Here is a 19,473-nt window from a genome sequence, read left to right as displayed (position 1 = left end):
AACCCCCCTCAAATTTCACATCATCCTAAAGAGTATTTTCTCTTCACTTCTGTAAGTTTTAGATTAGTATAAATATTTAAGGTTCAGAGTACTGTAGCTCTGTCTAGGATTTCTAGCTAGATATGATTCTGTAGATTAGAGAAAATGGAAATTTTTGCAGAAATAATTTTATGGAACCATTTCTTTATGAAAACTTTGAGTGCTAATACCATTTCAAGTTTTCTGCTGTTTGGATTGACTGTTCCCACTTTGCTTCCTTTTTGTATACCCATCCTAACTCCCTGCCCATCCCCTACTTTTTGAACAGAATTGTTGGTTGGTCTCTTGGTCTCACTGAAGGCTGATAAAAAGAGCTTTTTATGTTATACAGGAACAGAGAATTGGGTATACATAAATTGATACCCAGGTGTGTTCATGTCCTTTTGATAAGACTGTCCTGTACACATTCTGAGGTTAACATGGCCTTAAAAATGAAATGAACGAGAGAAGTATTTGATTTACTGTTCTCTCATGTTGCTTTGCTTTTGCCTCTTCCACAGGTTGATTACAGAGTAAATAGTCTCTTACTACATTTCAAATAAAGGATCTGATAGTCTGAAATCTTACATGACTTATTAGCAAGTGTGAGTAGGGGATCACGCAACCTTTTTCTAGAAAAACAAGACAGCCTCTCACATTCATTTTGACATTACGGAAAAATGAAGCATTGCTACACTTAGTGTATACTGGATGACCCAGTTTCTCACATACTGTTTCTCTCAACTTACCACTTAAAATTGGGGAATATGTTGTCACTAGATCCAAATTTTTATGAAGGAAATACTACTCTGGGAAGTAAAACACTACTGTGTTTTAGCAGCTTGCATTTAAATAAGACACTTTTATTGATGATGTCACTGTCTTGCATTCCTGATTTTCTACAGCTATATAGACAATATTCATATTCTTACACTCACACATTGGTTATAAGTGTGGTTTCTTGGCATGTTGAGAGAATACTATATGTTCAGTACACTTCTATTATATGATTGAGCTTTATGGCTCAGTATAGTTTGACTTGTCTTCCTGAAGGTTTTGTCATGGATTTTTAAAGGTAAACAGCAAAAAGTTATTCACCCTTGTCTGTAGCTCTGGACTCAAAGGCCTTTTTTTTTTTTTCCTGCTCGGTTCACAATTAATGGTTCCAAGTGTAGGCAAAAATGTTAAGTAAACAGTTCAGGGATGGTAGTGGTATAACAGGCCTCTTGTCCTTAGGTTTTGTTTCACAGTACAAGACTGGATTGGTACTATTGTCTGCTGTTGCCCTCCAGCATGGCTTTAATGTAATCACAGGGTGTAGTGCTTTCCTTGCTATTTTTTTTTCTTTTTACCACTTGTACTTCACTAGAACCTTTGTAAGTCAGCTCTTTTCGTTCAGTGACAGATTACTTAGGGTAATATATTCCATCATGCTTCCTACTTTTCAAGTTCACTGCAAATAATTCATTTCTTCATAACCTTGCAGCTGAGCAGGTAAAGTGTTCTGCTGAGCTTTGGTTGAAGTCAAAAATTGATTTGTAGCATGAGTCCTACACTGCCCTTTGTTAGGGGATAGAGTTTGCAGTATTGTAGGTGATCTCCAACTCCATAAATGTGGCAGCAGCACAGTAACTCAAGTTAATCTGGAGTTAAAGCTGAGCTGCCAACAATGCAACCATTACAGAACTGGTAGCTCGGGTGTAGCAAGAATTGGGCAGTGAGGTTCATCTATACTCATGAGGACTTTTGAATATTTAAGATCTTCTGATACATGCTTGGCAACGGAAATAGTGGTACCAAACAACATGTTGTGTTATCTCTTGACATGAATCATTAATTTCTGTTCAGGATTGCAGCTTCAAAAATTGAAGCTGAGTTGGCAGTGCTTCCAGTTTGTGGATTATGACTTCTACAGAAAGAGGTGTTTGAGTCAATTCAGATATTCTTGTGCTGAGGGGAACGTGACTGTAGACCTTTTTATAATAAAGGGAGGAGACCTTCACCATAAGTACTTTCTTTCTCTTGTGGCCCAGTTTCAAGTAACTTGTATTGTTTTTCAGAGAAATGTATGTAGCTCTTAACAATCAGGAAGGAAATATAGGCTAAGGATCTCTAATCAATGAATTCTCTTCATCCTAGCTCTCCCCATCCTACCCTGTACGAAATGGAATATTTAAAATAAGACCCGGGTTGGGTCTCTTTTCTGCAATAGAAGTAGGCTTGCAAAGCATTTCTACAGGTAGATAGTGTATCTTTTAAATGTGGTTGCTTTGTTTCCATGAGCACTTTTTTTAGTGGCAGGAGATACAGTTGTAGAGTTTTGTAGCAGTAATTTGCAGGACTAGAATGGAGAACAGCAGCCTGGAGGTCAAACACAGCAAAGCAAAGTCAAGTGGTCAGTGCATTTTATTGCCCTGTGTTGTACGCATTTTATGAGCATAATGCTTATTTGACCCATTTCTCATAGCAAGCTTATAACCTGTATGTACTTGAGTAATAAATACACCTTTTTCATATAGTGACTTAACAGTTGCAGGCTCAGATACCATGGTGCATATTTACTCAGTTTTCAGTACGTGAAAGAGTATTAGATATCACAGATCAATTCAGAACAGCAGAAACACTTGAAGACTTCCACATTTTAAATTGACTTGGCAGATATTTGAATATAAATCCTGGCTTTACTAAGGCAGGTTGTAGGTTGTACTTTGCTAATCCTTGTAAAGTAAGGATAATATTTTCTTCAGTTCATCACATTTTAAACATTGCTTGTCACCTTGAACATGCTCTGGCTTTAAAAAAAGGGTAATAAAAATGTTACAACTTTTTTTTTTTTTTTTAGCAATTTCACCCTTATTATTTGTGAAGGATGGGGGTTTTTAATTTTCACTCTGCAGCTTACCCATTACTTTTTAGTTGAAAGGGGAAAAAAAAGTACAAGATACCACAAGGCACCAGGTACTTTAATACCCTTGAGGTACCTTTTGAATTCCTCATTATAAAAATACAGAGAGAAGATTGGTCTTACCTAAGTAGGACTTGCTGTTGTTTGCAAGGCTTTTAGACAGAATGCTCCTGGCTATTGCCAGCCAAAAACTTCATACTGTTAACCAAAATGAATGGATCTGTTTGTGTCACCCTCAGAAGAACAAGTTTTGCAGGTATGTAAAACCTTGTGCAAACATCTGAGATGTTGGGAAATTGAAAAGGAAATAATCAGTGTTATGTCTAGAACTTCCTAAATTTTTTGAAGGACAGCTATAGATTGGCAAGTGACTGTGTGGTGCTTCCTGCAGCAGATGTTTCCTTTGCTTTGATCAGGTGTTTGCTGGAAGAAAAAGAAAACCTGGATGTAAGAAATGGATATAAGAAATACTGAAACCATAGTGCCTGTTTGTGTTGGTAGTAGCAGTGAGGTCTTTCAAGTTAAGACTACACCTTTTCTGCAAGCCTTAATTTCCTGCAGTAAGACTGTTACTGTTTACAACTTTTTAAAATTCTGATGTTTGTGTTGCTAGACTTATTAAATTGTAATAGTTTTTTTTCATCTGTGTTGTGAATACGAAGTTAGCAGAACTGTAAACCCTGCCTGTATCCCTCCCACAGCTAGAAACTTGCTTTTGGAATTATTTGTTAAAGCAGCTGTGAACTCTAGATAGGAATATAAGACCACACTGGGGTGAAAGGTAGTAACTACACAGACTAAACACTGGGCTTTCTCTCTCAGGAGTTACAAAGGAAACATCTGTAGTCTCCTTTCGAAAAAGAATGTTATGGATGGAAAGGAAGTGGGAAGGGAATGTATTGGAAAGCTCTGCCCCAAAATTGGAGAAGACTTGTGTAAACAAACTGAATGAAAATCTGTTGCTTTAGCTAATGTCTCCTGATAGTTTCATTTAATGGGAAAAAAAGCCTATGTGTATTTGAAGATAAGTGTGTCTGACTCAAAAGAGAACTTAATGTTCTCTTTAAATAGTGTCCTAATTAAGGCCTGTGCTGTTAGGCTGATACCCAAAAGTTACAATTGGAAATTTTTTCTGCCATCTTTAAGATCTAGAAACTTTAATATGTTTTTTTTTTGTTTAACGAGCTTCTATATGAAGTTGAAGCACCATGCTCAAGTTGCACTTTACTACGCCCTGTACAAGTACTTAGATTTTTTTGCTGCGTTTCTGATAATGATTTGCCTGGTAGGTTGGAAGAGCTGATGAAAATTGCTTCCAGGAATTTCCGGCAGCAGAAAGAAGAGAAATGACTAGAACATCAGCTTACTTCTTCTCTCAGCCATAATGAAACAACACAAAGCAAATTTCATTCTGTCTCACTGACAGACTTCTGATGTTTTCAGTTAAAACCACTGTAGTGTTATACAGAACAAGTGATTTATGTGAAATCTGATGTAGAACATAAAAACACTCATGCTTTTGTGGATAGAAAGAAACAGTGTTCAGGTGGACAGCAACTAGCTGTTTGTGGGATGGCATTTAAAGAAAATGTGCATCCAGTGTGCTTACTGTAGATCTTGAGCAGAGTGCTTGTATTTACCTCTGTCCTCATATCTACCTAGGAAAATAATTCATCAGCTTAAGTAATCATTTGAGGTGGCAAGTATTTTCAGATCTTGTTAATGAAATAATAAATTACATATTGTTATCAGTTGTGTTTCAGTGTCAGCATAGGGGAAAGTAAAAAAACTGATGCAAACTAATTAGTAAGTATAGGTGATACGACAAAAACCTCTCTGCATTTAGAAAAAAATGTATTATGGGTGAAATATTCCTGTTTTGGAATATGTTAGCATTTTGTAGTATGTAAGGATAGTGCACTTTCCATGTGGTTCTCTTTGTTTATTTGGTGGGGTTTCTTGTTTTTATTTTTGTTTTGTTTTGTTTTGGTTTTTTTTAAATCCAGAGCTTGAATTGAAATTTGCCTATTATTGAGTCCATCAACTTTGAATAAAATATAAGAAAATAAGAACACTCAAGAATTCATATGAATCTTACATGACATAAGAATAATTTTTAGTGTTAGTAATTTTGTTGTCAAAATGATTTGAGTTCATGTGAATCAAAATGAAGGAGTTCATAGTTGAGTTTCTTTAATCAAGCACCCAAGCAATTCTGTTTTCATAATTTAAATTCATTATGATCTTATGTAATGGTCCTCCTGAACTAGTCACAGGGTTTATTGTGACTATTGCAGACAAATTCCATCTCTTCAGCTAAGGCTATGAATGTAGAGGGCAGAAATACTCTTCAGTAGGACTCAGTGAAACTGAATTTTACAGATCAAAAGCATCACAGTTAAACCAATGTCTTAGTCAGCATAGTAAACCTGGGGAGTTTACTTCAAGAAATAAAATCCAGCCCGTTTTGTTTTTTTTTTTTTTCAATCAGCTACTCGTCATTCCTGAAAAGCTTAAAGAACAGTAGTCCACTTCATGGAGCGGTAGGTCAAGAGCCCCAACTGAGAAGAGATGAAAACTGTTAGGGAACATAATTCTTAGCTGGGCTGTGCTGATAAATCCAGTTTGTAAAAACTCTTTATCTTTCTGTTATAGCTTGCTGGTTAAAAACAGGATTTTGAGTAATGTTTCCTTTCATCTAGTAGCACCTGTAGTTCAGTTAATACTGGCCTTATTCTGAAAATTCATCTCCAAGAAGAAATGATAGCCCTTTTTCCTAAAGAAGCCAATCTGGTAGACTTGCTTCCATACTGAAACACACAATGTGTGTACTCTGAATCAAAATGGTGAGGGGGAAAGAGGAGTAGGGTCGCTCCAGAACTTTCACACAGTGCTGCAGGTACCTGGCAGAAGTGTTTATTCTTTCACTGATTGGAAGCTGAGATTTATGTTCATGTATATGTTTAGACACATGCCTGCTGTTTGGTGTTTTGGTTTTTTTTCTTCCTAGCATCTTATTTCAAAATGTGTTTTTTTAGAAGCTGGATTATTTTCTTCATACCTAGATTTCCCTGACTGAGAAGGGTATGGTATATGTGTCTGCAAAGCAGGGAGAACAGCTTGGAACTATTAAAACATGGTTGAGGAAAATGTGGAAACACCAGCTCTCATTTTGAAGCTGTATGGATTAGTTATTCTGAGGGGGTGTAATGGAACAGTAAGAGCAATTGGGAGAGCTGTTTTAGCAGGAGTGCGGAAACAATGTACTCCACATCTGTTGTGCTTGCTGAGAATTAATTTCTTAACTGGGAAGAAATGGAAGCTTTTTGTCACAAGAGTGCTCAGCACCACCTGATAAGTGTGTAAAGTGGTCCTTACACTTGCCTTAGAGTTTTATTCTAAACCAAAGAAACAGCCAGAGTACATTTACTTCTGCATTCAGGCTGAAGCAGTTGTAGTGTTTTTCAGTTCTGCCAAAAGTAAAAGAATATTCTGTTGTTCTAGTTTGGAGTTGGTGAAGTTTTTCCACTGCCAAAGTCTGGAATGCTATGGACTAAAATTGAAGGAAATAAGGAGAAACAGAATGCTGGGAAACAGCACAGGATGATGTATAAATCCTATAAATGAGCTCTATGTTGTCTTGGAATTTTTACTTTTATTTATATAGTGTGAAGATGTATCTCTGAGATAAAAAGTGCATTAAGTTGACTTTTTATCAGATTAGAGAGTGTAAAACATTTTTCTGATATTTCTTAGGTAGTGCTGGCAGCGATTGGCAGAAGAGGGGAGTGAATTGCTCTTATATAAGGCTTACAGGTACTGTCCGATTTCCTGTGATACTTGACTGTTGCAGTTATGCTGCCAGTTGTATCAGTTCTTTCATTTGACAGAGAAACTGTTGTTCTTGAAAGTTTGATGAAATTACTTCTGTGAATGCGTAAATAGCAGAGGGGCATAAAGGAATGCTTCAGCAGCTCTTCTCCCCTGAGTCTGCTATCCTGAGCCGTAACCTCCACTGCTCTTTGCCGTGACAATAGTTGGGCGATGTAGAAGAGGTCAAGGGATATTGAGATGGAAAGGGGAGAGTTGGAGGGGGCAGACTGGGTGGGAGTTACTCTGGGATGGAGAATTGGGCTAACTGGGATGCAGTTAGGACATTTGGCTCTTGGTTTAGAGGAGTCAAATAGCATCATTACTTATGGAACACTCTTGTACCACTGTGGTACCTCATCTTGAATAAATGTACTACTGTGGGTGTAAAATATTTGCATGTGATAATAGAATTGAAACAGTATTTCTCTGACAGTAGTCTCAAGTGCCAGTGTTTTTAGGTGTTCTCTCCAATATCACTAACTGTTTTACTTTCTTGCCTGATTCAGTATTAAATTCTTTGCTTTTCACAGAAACACCTTTGTTTAATTTTCTTTGTCTGTGAAATTGACCTCACAGCAGTTTCTAAATTCTCACTGGGTTGGTAATTTAGAAATATATTACGAATTCCAATTGATTAAAAAAAAAACCCTACACATAGTTATCAAATAAAGTACACCCTTCCATCAAGAAAAAGAAGAAAAATCTGCTGTTACAACTTTTTGAAATTGAAGAAGAGCTTCAGTATTTGAAATGAAATAATACATATTTAAGTGGAAACATTTGAAACACTTTGTTGTCCAAGTGTCAAAAAAAAATTTTAGTTACTTGTTTTTCCACACTTCGACACTACCAAACTGAAAATATCACTTTTTTTTAAGTCAATGAGAACAGTATTTTTGAGGGGCATAGGTAGGAGAGGAATGTACTGTGACTTTTTAGGCAGACAAGTATGTTACAACTTAGTTAGTGGAGGAAAGAAGGACTCTGATGAAATAAAGTATTGTTAAGAGGATTATCTGGCCCCAAACCTTATCTCACTGAATCAGGCTCATTTCTCAGTGTGAAAGGGAGACTTTCTCCATAGTTGGCTTTGTTTTCCACAGCATACACATAATTTTTAACTGGGGGTGAGAGAGGAAGCTTAGGAAAAATGCCACATACTTCCTAAAATAATTGTTGAAGTTACAGTAGCTGTGTACCCGGGGGGCTGGGATGTTAAATCAGTATTTTGTGATTTAGCACAAATCCTGTAGTATTTGAAACTGTTCTGTGAGTCTCTGATTTCAGTATAGGCTGGTGTTAACAAATAGATAGAAATCACTGTAAAATTAAGCCTTAGATCTTCCTGTAAGTTAGACATTTCCTTTTGTGTTTTGGTGAGATATTTTCCCTCATCCCCATTCATCCAAACCAGACATTTTTATGCCGCTCCATCTTTGAGGCCTCATAAACCAGATGGGGAGAATTTGTTTTACAGTCAGCACATGCAGCAGTTTTAAAGCTCTACTGCATCAGAGTTTGGGGTAGAAAACGTGTAGTAGCTGCTTTGTTAATTATTACATTGGAAGACAGAGGGTAAAGTTTTGAAAAACACAAAATTGAAAGTTGGAGATAAGCACTGAACTTTTGAGTTCAACCCTTCAAAAGACTTTTCCTTTGAAGTGAATTCTGAAAGTAGATTGTTGACAATAACATAATGTGGAGAGGGCTGGAGAATCAAGATTTACATCTGACTGTGGTCGTAGACATCAAGTAAATGCTTATTTTGCTCTATTTCCTCAAATACTTGGTTTTCATGACCCCTTTCTGTTCTTAATTATGTATTTTTTCCTTTGTTTCTCTTCAGTCAGTATCAAAGATTCATTTTACTCCAGCCCAAATACTTAGTTCATTGGCCAGCAAAGGGGGTAGAGGGACATCATTGTTTGTTTGTACCACAGTTATTTATGCCTGTGAACAGTTCTCAGATTTTATGTGGAGCACTGAGCTCCCTATAACTTCTTTAAAGACAAGCCTCAGAACTGTTGTGTTCTCAGTAAATGCGAGCCCTTTGATCTTGGGTGCAGTAGAAAGCAGGAGACAGCAGATGGTATAACTCCCCCAAGTGATACATTTGGCAGTGTTTCAGACACAAAAAGTTTTGATGTAATTTATTTCCAGGTTGCTAATGGCTACCATGGAGTAGGAGGAATGATTCTACAAGAGCATTAGATAAGAAATCACATTTTCTGCATCACATCCCTATTTGCTTTTTGTAGTGACCCATCACTTTATTTCTTCTTTTCTGCCCTATCACTTATTCTGCATTCTCCTCAAACCGTGGTCACGAAGAGAGCACTGAGAATGTTGCATGTGTATAGAACCTCCTTCTTTGCCTCCCTCCACTTTGTCTTTGCTATCCTACATATCCAGACGCAACAGTGAAAGTTGAATCTGGTGCTCTTCATTGCCCAAGATTTTAGAGTGTCAAGGTGAAGCCAAGTTAATTTCTAGATCTGTTCTAGAAACATCATAAAATTTCCTATCTTAAGGTACCTGTTTTTTGAGGGAGATAATTAACATCCATCAGAACCATCCATAGTGAACCATGTACAAAAGGTGCTGGCTCGTTTATAAGGTCAGCGTATTTAATAGGTAAACTTGGCGAGCTGTGCCATCATCAACTTTATTTTGGAGTATTTGGCATCCAGAGAAAAACAGGGGCTTTTTTGAACTGAAACTCCATGGGTAGCTTCCAGCCACAGCTTTTCAGTCTTACTCATGTACGATGATTCCATAATGACTAATGTAAGTGAGAGATACTGCATGGGTACCAGTAGATCATGGTTTCCTCTTTCCTCACTTTCTGTCTTCTGCCCTAGGAAAGCTAGGTGGTGGCGATTTTTGTTGCTGCTGTTGTGTTTTAAACCAGTAGTACATTAAAAAATCTTTAGTTTTAGATGATTAAAATCTAGAAGCTGTACCACTCTAATTAGTATTGCATACACTGACTGTTTAAGCAAAACAATTTAGTATGCCATCTTGAAAGCCAGGCATTTTTTGTGCTTGCTGTCACAGGTCATGTAGTTGAATTGAGTGCCATTTCCTGTACAGAAACTCATTGTTTGGTGGAGGATGATATTAGATGCAACCTCTGTACAGAGAATTAAATTCTGTCTGCATGTATACCTATTAATATGCCATAACATGATTACTGTGCTTAGCTTATCTGAAGATAGCTAATGTCCTTATTCATAATATTCTTATCTGTGGAAGAAATCAGGCATTCTTGCTCAGCAGGGTTATCTCAAAGCATTTTTATTGTCAGGCTGAAAGATTGTGGAATAAAGCAGTGATGCAGGTGCAAACTCAAAGCAGAAAGTGTGGTCACTACACACTGGTTTCATTTTGAGGATCCTGCATGAACTTTTTCAGACAATACGTTCCTCTCAAAAAACTAACAATTCCCAGTTTTCTGGATTTCTTGTACAGTAGTGCTGTCTTAGAACACAGCAGCAAGAAATTTAACATGACAAAGCTATCTTCCAGAAAGCAGTATTTAAACCACTACTCTTTTGGTTTCCTAGCTAACTTCTCACCTATAGTTTATATGGATTGTCAGTGCATTCCCTTGCTGCAGTGCCTGTAAGTGAAAGTCATCCTGATGTCATTGAAAATGTACTGGGCTTTTCTTCAGCAGCTGTTTTGTACCCATATTCTCAACATTTCTAGAAAGAATCACCTTGAAATTTCTTTTTATCTCCTGGCTGATTAGTGTCTTCTGCTTTGTGCAGAGTGAAGAATCTAGGCCAGTTTTCTGGAACACCAAGATCTTCCTTTTTTCCCCAGCTCATGCTCCAGTAGAGCTATTATGCTTTGTGCTAATCCTTGAGTCCTAGAAGGATGCTGCTTTATTATTGGGCTTACTAATATTATTGGGCTTTACTAATTCTGGATCATGCAACTGCTTTCAAGCCAGGTAGTTGAAAATTATTGTGTTGATGCATATGTAAAACACAAAATTACTATTAGCATAATTTTTTTCAAATTAACAGTTCATGATAGAGAAGGTTCCTGTCACTGTGCTGACTAGGAGCATTTCACTTATTCCTTTTGTGTCCTCTGCGCTCTAAGTGTTCATTTACAACTTGGCAAATATCCTAGCCCCAAATCCTTGGATAACAGCCACTAGTAGTCAGTGGAAAATTAATGTTTTTTTCATGCAACATGATCAGAAAAATTGTTCACACTCAATAGCAGCTATAGGTTTTAACTTGTGCTTCTGTTAAACAGCAAGCAATAGTGTTTAGGCTTCTGAGGGTAAAACTGTGTGGGCTGTAGGATCATATTGATCACTTGAACTTCAGGTTTGAAGTATTCATTGTCTTCTGGTGTCTGAATAACTTAACATTCAGTTAGGTAATAACTAAAAGAGCGAGAGAGTTTACAGAAGCTACTTTTAAAAATACCAAAAGTGATAAAGACTGAGATGTATACAGTAGGTTTTAATGATCTTCAGTTATAAAATACTGAGCATAAATGCCAGAATTGCATCTTTCAATGTAATTGATAAAAGATTTGCATTTAAATATATATTTTCTAATTTAAGAAATCCTAATTGTATTAGGTGATTTAAGATTTAGAGCAAATTTATTTTCTGCACATGAGCTAGTACACAAGCTTCTATAGGAGGAGAGTGCTGGAAAATACTGAATTTCATTAGAGCTCCAGTAAAAACAAAGCTACTAGTGAAAAAGGTACATGCATAGACACGTGAGAGGGTCAGCAGGCAGGCTGTCAGTGCTGCTGTGGGAGGGTGGGATACTGAGCAATTCTGACAATGCTGTGGGTCCAGAGTTTCCTTGAAATAATTTCTGCAGGAGACGTGTTCTGTACGTCCCTCAAAAATTTTAATTGCAGAAAATCTTTCTCTTATGCTGTTGCATACAGACTTATTTGTTAAATCATGTTCGCTGCTTCATGGCACATGTGTGATTAACAATGCTATTTCTTCCAACACTGGGGCACGTAGCATGCTTTTATGTGATGTCACACAGCTTTTGCCATGTTGCACAATAAACTTTATCCTCTGAACTTCAGTTGATCTGGCTACATAATGAAATATGCCATAAACAGTTGCAGCTTTCCTCCTCCACATGAATGGCTGTGGAGAGGGTTTTTTTGCTGGTTTTATTTGCCGCTGTTCTCTTAACTCTTCTTGATAACGTAGCTGTGAGCAAGTCACTTTCCCTGAACAGTGACAAAAGCATGGTTTTGTAGTTTGTTCTTTTTAGCTGTGAAAAGGGGGACAGGTGTGTCCTCTCTGCACCATCAACAGGTACTTGCCCTTTCATCAGAGGCTCCTCTTGCTATGTTATTGCACTACTGAAGACCTGCTAGAGCTGGCTGGGAGTCACTGAGGGACACGTTTGGGCTGCTTAGCCATTCAGCTTGTGGTGCCTGGCTAGCTTGCTTTTGCAGAGTGTCACTATAGAAATCACCTTTTACTTTACAAGGCAAGCTCTTTAATTTTGGTTTGTTTTTTTTTTTTTTTTTAATTTTGAATGCATGGTGACTTGTGCAGTCACTCTTTAAGATGGTATCTTAAATTTGGGCGCAAGTCTTTATATTGTATTATAAGTCACGGCTAAATCATACATAATTTACTATAAGTGTACCTTGGATTTAGTGCTGTTCATTGTCATGTTTCCCCCCGATCCCTACAAGGGGGAAACATTGCCCTTTTCCATGATGATTGCACTGCAGAGTGACAGCAAAGTGCTCTTAGTACTCAAGCTCTCTACCTCATAGTAGGGTGGAAACATATACACAAGGGAAATGTATATAGTTCTTTGTACACTTACTCTAGCCTACCGCATGTCCTGGCAGGTGGGTTTTGGTATGCCAGCCAGTCAATCCAACTCTTGCCCAAACTTCAGCTGCAGGTTCAGACCTGCTGGCTTTGTTTCCCTTGATGAAGTCCCAGGTGTCAGGTGCTGGGTGTACTTTATTTTTATTTTTCTTTCAAACATCACATTTACAAGAGATCTGGAAGCATGAGCTTATGGACAGACCAGCCTTAACGGTTTACTGAGCAACTAGGGATAGACAATTAATAAAAAAGTTTTTAAATCGCCCTACTGGCTGTGAATAATGGATTTGTGTTCAGTTCAGTTTGCCACCATGGTAAGCCCTTTGCTGCAGCCAGAGTGCAGTTTCCATTGCTGCTTCAGGTCTTGTTTTCTCAAGGAATTTGAAGCAGCTCACTGGTGAAATGAGACAGATGTTATTATTTTGCAATTTGGACATTGAATCTGCTAAATCCCATGTACTTCCTTGCTTTCCTGAGACACTGTAAGGCAAAACAAAGGAAAAGTTTCTAGATTCTTATTTCAGCCTGTACAAATGGCATTAGAGCCTGAGGTTTTCTTTAGAACCTTTGGTACAAATTTAAAGCAGTATCAAGTTTGTGAGAGCAGATTTAGTGTGAATAAGGGAGAAGATTGGAGTGTCTGTCATACAAGAAACCCAGGGTAATGTACTTGGTGAAAATATATCTAAGTGACTTGCATTCTGACATGCAAGGAGCACATAGCAGAAAAGGAAATTTAAGTGATTTATTACTTTGTATAATTCTATTTTTTTCAACACTGGAAACACAAATAACTAGTTTAGAAAATACAGTAGAGAAACTGATGAAGAAGAGTAACTGTGTTTAGATGCCCACTGAATAGTCAGAAATCTTATTCATTAGAATCTTTATCAGGAATATCTGAAATGCTCTGCTTTGAAACAAATGGTTCTTCCCTGTGTTCCCCTCCATCCCAAAATAACACATTGGATGAAAATTGAAAGAACAAAAGATTTTTTTACATTATTTGCTTCCGTCCCCCCATAACAAGTCTACTGATTTACTCATGCTGATGTTTGTAAATATCATGAGGCAAACATAGTAACACTTATTATGTTTGCCTCATGACCTGATCTTCCCAAGTCCCTTCATCCACAACTGGATAGAAATACAGACCTACAAAACAGAAAACCCCACAGATACTCTTCAGAGCTTCTATATAAACCAGCATAATGATTTTAAAGATCATTTTAATGAAATATAGGTGGCTTGAATGGATGAAAGAGGCTTTAAAAAACTAAGACATTTTAGATTGAAATGATTGCTAACCTCTGATAGATGTTATCAGTAGATCACAGAAAGGTGTGCATTAGTGAGGTTATTGCAAGCTGTAGGCTTTTGGGAACAAAATAGTTTATAATGGGAAAGAAGAGTTTAGGAAAAGAATTGTAAATGTCTTTTCTTGTTCCTTTTAATGTTGTTTACTTGTTCTGTGTTCTTCTTTCTCTCTGGACTTTTTCTTCTCTGGTTGCTCATAATTTCTACCCTAACAACCTCTTTTTTTACACCGTTTTTGTTATAAAATAAAACCCGCAATTTGAGCAATTTGGAATCTGGCAAATAATGTAACAAATGTGCATCTGCCAAATTTGCTGTCTGAAATTGATTGATTGCTAAGAGACTTTTACATTGTGAATTTTTCTTGTAATTGCTTTGTGACTTCATTGGTATCACTTTGCTAAGGCAGATTTTTCTCATCATAATATTTTAATACTAAAGCTCGAGAATAAGCACTTTCTTTCAATGATGGAACTTGTATTTACGTGCATTGTTGGAAAATTTAGATTCTGATCCTTGTTGGTTATAGAACAGGTGCAGTTGTTTGCTTGCTTCTTGCATAGTAGAGTTTTCATTGGAGATATTCCCACAGGGCATATGAAGGGCAGGTAAATCAGAATATGTGTTGCTGCTGTGTTGTTCTCCTTTCCAGCTTTACCTTTCTTAACACTTCTATCCCCGTCACTGAATACTACATCTGAAGTATCTATTTCACACAAAATATGAGAAAACCACAAAAATCACCATGCAGCATATCAACAATTTGTTTTACACAGACAATTATTCTTATTAGTCGCGTAAACTCTAGTTTCAATTATCAGTTGACACTGAGCACTTTCAAGTACCATTAAACAAATCAGGCTTGTGAATACGTATTTTTGAGCTGTAACTTAATGCTCTTCTTTAGAATCCGTGTCTCTAAAATGCATATTTCAACCTACTTAATGAAACTGTTAGAATGAGTTGACAACTGTAATAGGAAACTGTCTACCTGATAAAATTCATTATAGTGTACACATATGAGATGGCCCATGGCATTGCTTGGCTTATTTTGAGAACCATTCTTTAAAAATCTGTGAAAAATAGCCACATGCTCTTCAGGTAAGGCTTTTCTGGGATTGTAAGGTGGCTGTCCTTCACAGCTCTTTCTTCAGGTTGAATAAAAGTAATTTATGAACTTTGAAAACAAAAGACAAACATGAATAATTAAAAAAAAAAAAGTTGTAAGAGCTTGTTCAAAAGGTCCATGACCAGTTTTATGTGGATAGACCTGCACTGATCTTTTAAATGAACAAGGTCAACGGTCTGGGCTCGCCTGTAGCTGAAATTTTGGGTCCTCTATCTGCACTGCGTTTATTTATTTCACCCTAAATATAGCTAATACCCAGTCTCAGGTCAATAAAACAACTTTGAATCAAACCGTTCTCATTTTCTTTCTTGCTCACAGGTTAACATTGAGTGGCTCTATACTGCAGTTGCAAAAGCTATATGCTTTAGCCTGTTTTAAGTTCTCTGCTGCTTGGATTAGACTGCTACTAGTGCTTAGCCTTGCTACAATAAAACTAGGCTTTATGCTTCTTTATGTAGATGTGTCTTTGACAAAAGAAAAGGATTTGAGACAGTTGTAACATGGCTAGCAATAGATAAATCCGTACCTGGTGACCTGCAGTGGTACTTTCTTTCTCAGATTCACTTTTCATCTTCAAAATAAGTACATGAAGTCTTGACTTTACAGCAGTTTCATACTTTCAGATGTCCATTTGTCTCTGTTAAATAATGAACTTCAAAGTCCACGTTTTTGTGATTCAACACTCACAGCATTAGATTTAGAAAGATGAGTTGCATGTGTGGAATCTGAAGTTGGAACTGATACTGTTGTAATGACCTACAGGCACGGGGGTGCGTGAAATGAGAAATGTGCATCTTATGCACACAATTTTTATAGTTCAGCTGTTAGGTACAGTAAATATTTGAGCCTGAAGACTTTACACAGCTGTTCTTAAATGCATTGATAAAGGCATGTTTTTCTTACAGACCACCAAAATTTTTCACTCATAGATTCCTTTAAAATTAAACCCTGGTATCCTTTAATTTAGATTTCCTTTAGATTGTTTGTGGATGATTGAAACTAAGAAGCTATCTATAAGTCTCGAGCCATTTAATTTTATTTATTTTCTTATTTTCAAAACTGTTCTGCTTTATCCCTTCTGTGTCTGTATAGAGTATCAACTTGAGTATTTGAGAGCACAATTGCTCAGAATTGTCTGAAGTATTTGATTGTCATCAGAAGTTCTCCAAAACTTCATTCTGTCAGCCAAGGTTTGAAACTTAAGGATTGAGTACAATTTAAGCATCTCTTGGAATTGTGTAGCTTTGAGTTTATTAATGGCTAATTTTTCAATCAGATAAAAATGCTGTATCGGAAAATAAAACACAAGGAGGCCAAATTTAACCTCAAGCAGGTATCTTTCATTTGAGCTGCTGTTCATATCTGCCATCCTGGAATGCTTTAAATTCGATCATAGTCCCGTAGAGATTGTCTAATTAAACCAATGTCTTTATATAGTAATTTATAAATTAATATTCATCACCCTGGACCCTTTATGATTGAATGGAGATAAATATAAACAAAGTAAACCTAGTAATACTCCTGTTAATTAAGTTTAATCATAGAATCGTCAAAGTTGGAAGAGACATTCAAGATCGTCCAGTCCAACCGTCCACCTATCACTGTCTCTGTAGCCCCTAAACCACTAACCCATATCACCCAGTACCAGATCCAGACACCTCTTGAACTCCTCCAGGGATGGTGACTCCACCACCTTCCTGAAGGCTTGTAAGTTCCTGTTTTCTTTTCTTCAACTTTCCCAAACATTGACCAACTTTTTGTCAACAATGCCACAATCCTCAATAATAAAGCAAAGGACAAGTTTGTGATAAAAAAGTCATATAAAATTATCTTTTATTTGAAATTAAATAATTTATGTTCTTTCTCAAATTAGTACAGAATGGGGAAATCCTTCTTTCTGAGGGGACATGCATTTTGATATACCAAGGAAAATCAACTTGAATTTAATTAAATTACAAGCCTGTGGAAAAATCTTACTTTTGATATGCTCATCAGAGATTTCTTAAAACATTGCTAACTTCTATGAAGAACTTCTCTGCTAGACAGTTTTCTGGTTTGGGCTCAAGATGACTTCTGCAGTTGGAACTGTGTACAGTTGTTCTCTAGGCTGACCATGGGCCACTTGGCTGTTTGCTCTCTATGATGTGAGAGCAGAGAAATTCCATGTACGAGTTGTCCATGGCTCCTCTGAGTGTGAGTAATGGACAGGTGGAAGCCAATCAGTTTGAATGCAAAACTTTGAAAAGTGCACATGGAACTTGGCATTAGAAGCTTTGGAGATTAAGAAGGAATCCAGGACTAGAAATTACAGTAATGAATGGATTAGGAGATCAGCTGACTGAGAAGGGAGTGACCAGCCAGAAAAGCATAACATCATGTAGGACTGAAATGAGAGGAACTGGAATTCATTTGGACTAAGAGAATGGATAGAAAGATCCCATGAAGGTACTATAAAGGCAGAGAATAGGGACAGGCCAAGTATAGGACTGGGGAGAAACAGGTGTAATGGGATCAAAACTACAGGCAGAATGATAAGTGCAGATGAGGATTGGAGAGGAAGGAATGTAGATATGGAGTCAGAAGAGGTGGAAATGGGAAGAAGTTGGCAAAAACCAGTTGTGATTGTCTGTATTGCGTGTGAATACAGGCGCAACGGGAGTCTGAGAGGCATTGAACATCCTTGCTGGACAAAGGTTGGTTCTAGAAACAGTGTTCCAGGAATGGAGATGGAGACCAGGAGTCAAGACTGCAGTGAATGAGATTTGAGATGCAGTTTTAGGCTGGAAGGAGCTGGACAAAGAAATTGCATATTCAAGGAATGGGAAGAGTAGTTTGTGACTCTGTGGAGGATTTTGCATTTTTGATAATCACTCTTCAGATGGGAAACATCCTGATAAAATGCTTTGTTCCTATTTACTACTGTTTCGCTCAGGAATTCGTGATTTGAAGACCTGCAGTGTATTCTGGTCTGTACCACAGCGTAACAGTTGATGGTAGACAAAGTCACACGATCAAGCTTTCCCCAGATGTTCACTGATTTAGTTTGTGGATTTCACACTTCTGAGTTCATTGCTTCCTGTTGCTTCATTTGCAGACAAGCTGAGGAGTCTCTGATACTTAATTCACAAAATTGATTTCGAAGTTTTAAGTTCTTGGTAATTTTAAGTACTAAGAAAAATGGGATACCCAGAATTAGACGATGCATTTCATTTTGATCTGTCAGCTCAAAGGTTTCTGAAGAATAAATTGTGTTTTGTAATGGTGAAGCATGCCATTAGAAAATCTATGAGAATATTAATAAATCTGCACACAAAATAATGCAGTTAGTAATGCCTGGGGCAATGAACAAAACAATAAGGAATAAACAAAGCAGTCACTAGGTAGGTGTGGTCATTGCTTATTTAGCTCTAAATGTGACAAGACATAATAGAAAATGGTTAGATATAAACAGACCAAAAAGTTGCAGTTTTCTTCCAGAAATCTGTTTTCTAGGAAATACACAATGTGCACTGGAAGGTTAACCAGACCAGTCCTTTCCTAAGCTTGTCATAACTGTCCTTGGTTTTTCAACCTTGTGTGAAGCATGTAGATGTGTTCAAACACAGTTCAGTGTCTTAAATGAAAGCTATTTCAGGGGTTTGTTTGTCCTTAACACTGGTAAATAGACTGAGCTTTTAATCATACTGCTGAAGAATAAGGCATGCCAAATTTTAAAAGGCAGCACAAAATTTCACCCTGCTGATCCGTTTTCCAGGGTGATAGGCTTATCTGGCTCCTTTTAGTTTAGTTGTCAGTCTTCCTTGCAGAAAAATACCCTGGCTGCATGAGGCATTTGATTTTAACAAAGTGGAGTCTATAAAAAAATACTGTGATTCTGAACTTCGAAATCTAGATATCAGGTTATCATATAATATTTGCTTTCATATGAACCTTTGAAAAATTCTAGTGGTTTCTGCACTGTTGGACACAGCATGTGAGAAGCCTTGCTCTGTGATGCAACTCTGACGTGTGCACCTGAAACTGGAAGGTTGTAATGGACGTACAAAGTCAGAGATCTCAGTTTTAAATATGGTGTATGTACAAGCTGTGGATGTCAATGTACACACATGCTCTCAACACCTTAAAAGCCTTTTAAGCCTTTTTTTTTTCTGTACTGAAAGTATTGATTTCCACCTTACTTTTCTTTCTGTAGCTAATAGGGGTGCAGATTAAATACTGGTCTTCTGCAAACTTTTTTATTCTTGCTTTGCTATATATTTCCTACCACACAGTATTTAGATGCATATCATAGCCTCAGTGATCAGATGAAAGTTCAAAGTCATATCAATATCATAAAGGGAAAGCATATCCACGAAATTTCAAGTTGTTTTATCTGTACCG

The 19,473-nt window shown here is 37.1% G+C and overlaps 1 protein-coding gene across 2 annotated transcripts in view; it reads left to right on the top strand.

Annotated features, from left to right (window-relative positions):
* Nucleotides 1-19,473, top strand: part of RPRD1A (regulation of nuclear pre-mRNA domain containing 1A) — a 39,521-nt gene that overhangs the window by 15,445 nt on the left and 4,603 nt on the right. The window contains exon 7 of one of the 2 annotated variants that reach the window (XM_027711007.2): nt 6,680-6,739. The exons of the other annotated variant lie outside the window; for it this stretch is intronic. Coding sequence (XP_027566808.1) covers nt 6,680-6,715 — 36 coding nt within the window. The 3' untranslated portion in view covers nt 6,716-6,739. The remainder of the gene's footprint in view (nt 1-6,679; nt 6,740-19,473) is intronic. 2 annotated transcript variants of the gene reach the window in all.

The sequence above is a fragment of the Pipra filicauda genome, unplaced genomic scaffold, assembly GCF_003945595.2.
Source record: "Pipra filicauda isolate LSUMZ 115617 unplaced genomic scaffold, ASM394559v2 scaffold230_size2164044_pilon, whole genome shotgun sequence".
NCBI classification, from domain to species: Eukaryota; Metazoa; Chordata; class Aves; order Passeriformes; family Pipridae; genus Pipra; species Pipra filicauda.
The sequence above is the reverse complement of the archived record's forward strand: the minus strand, read 5'-3'. Positions and strand labels throughout refer to the sequence as shown.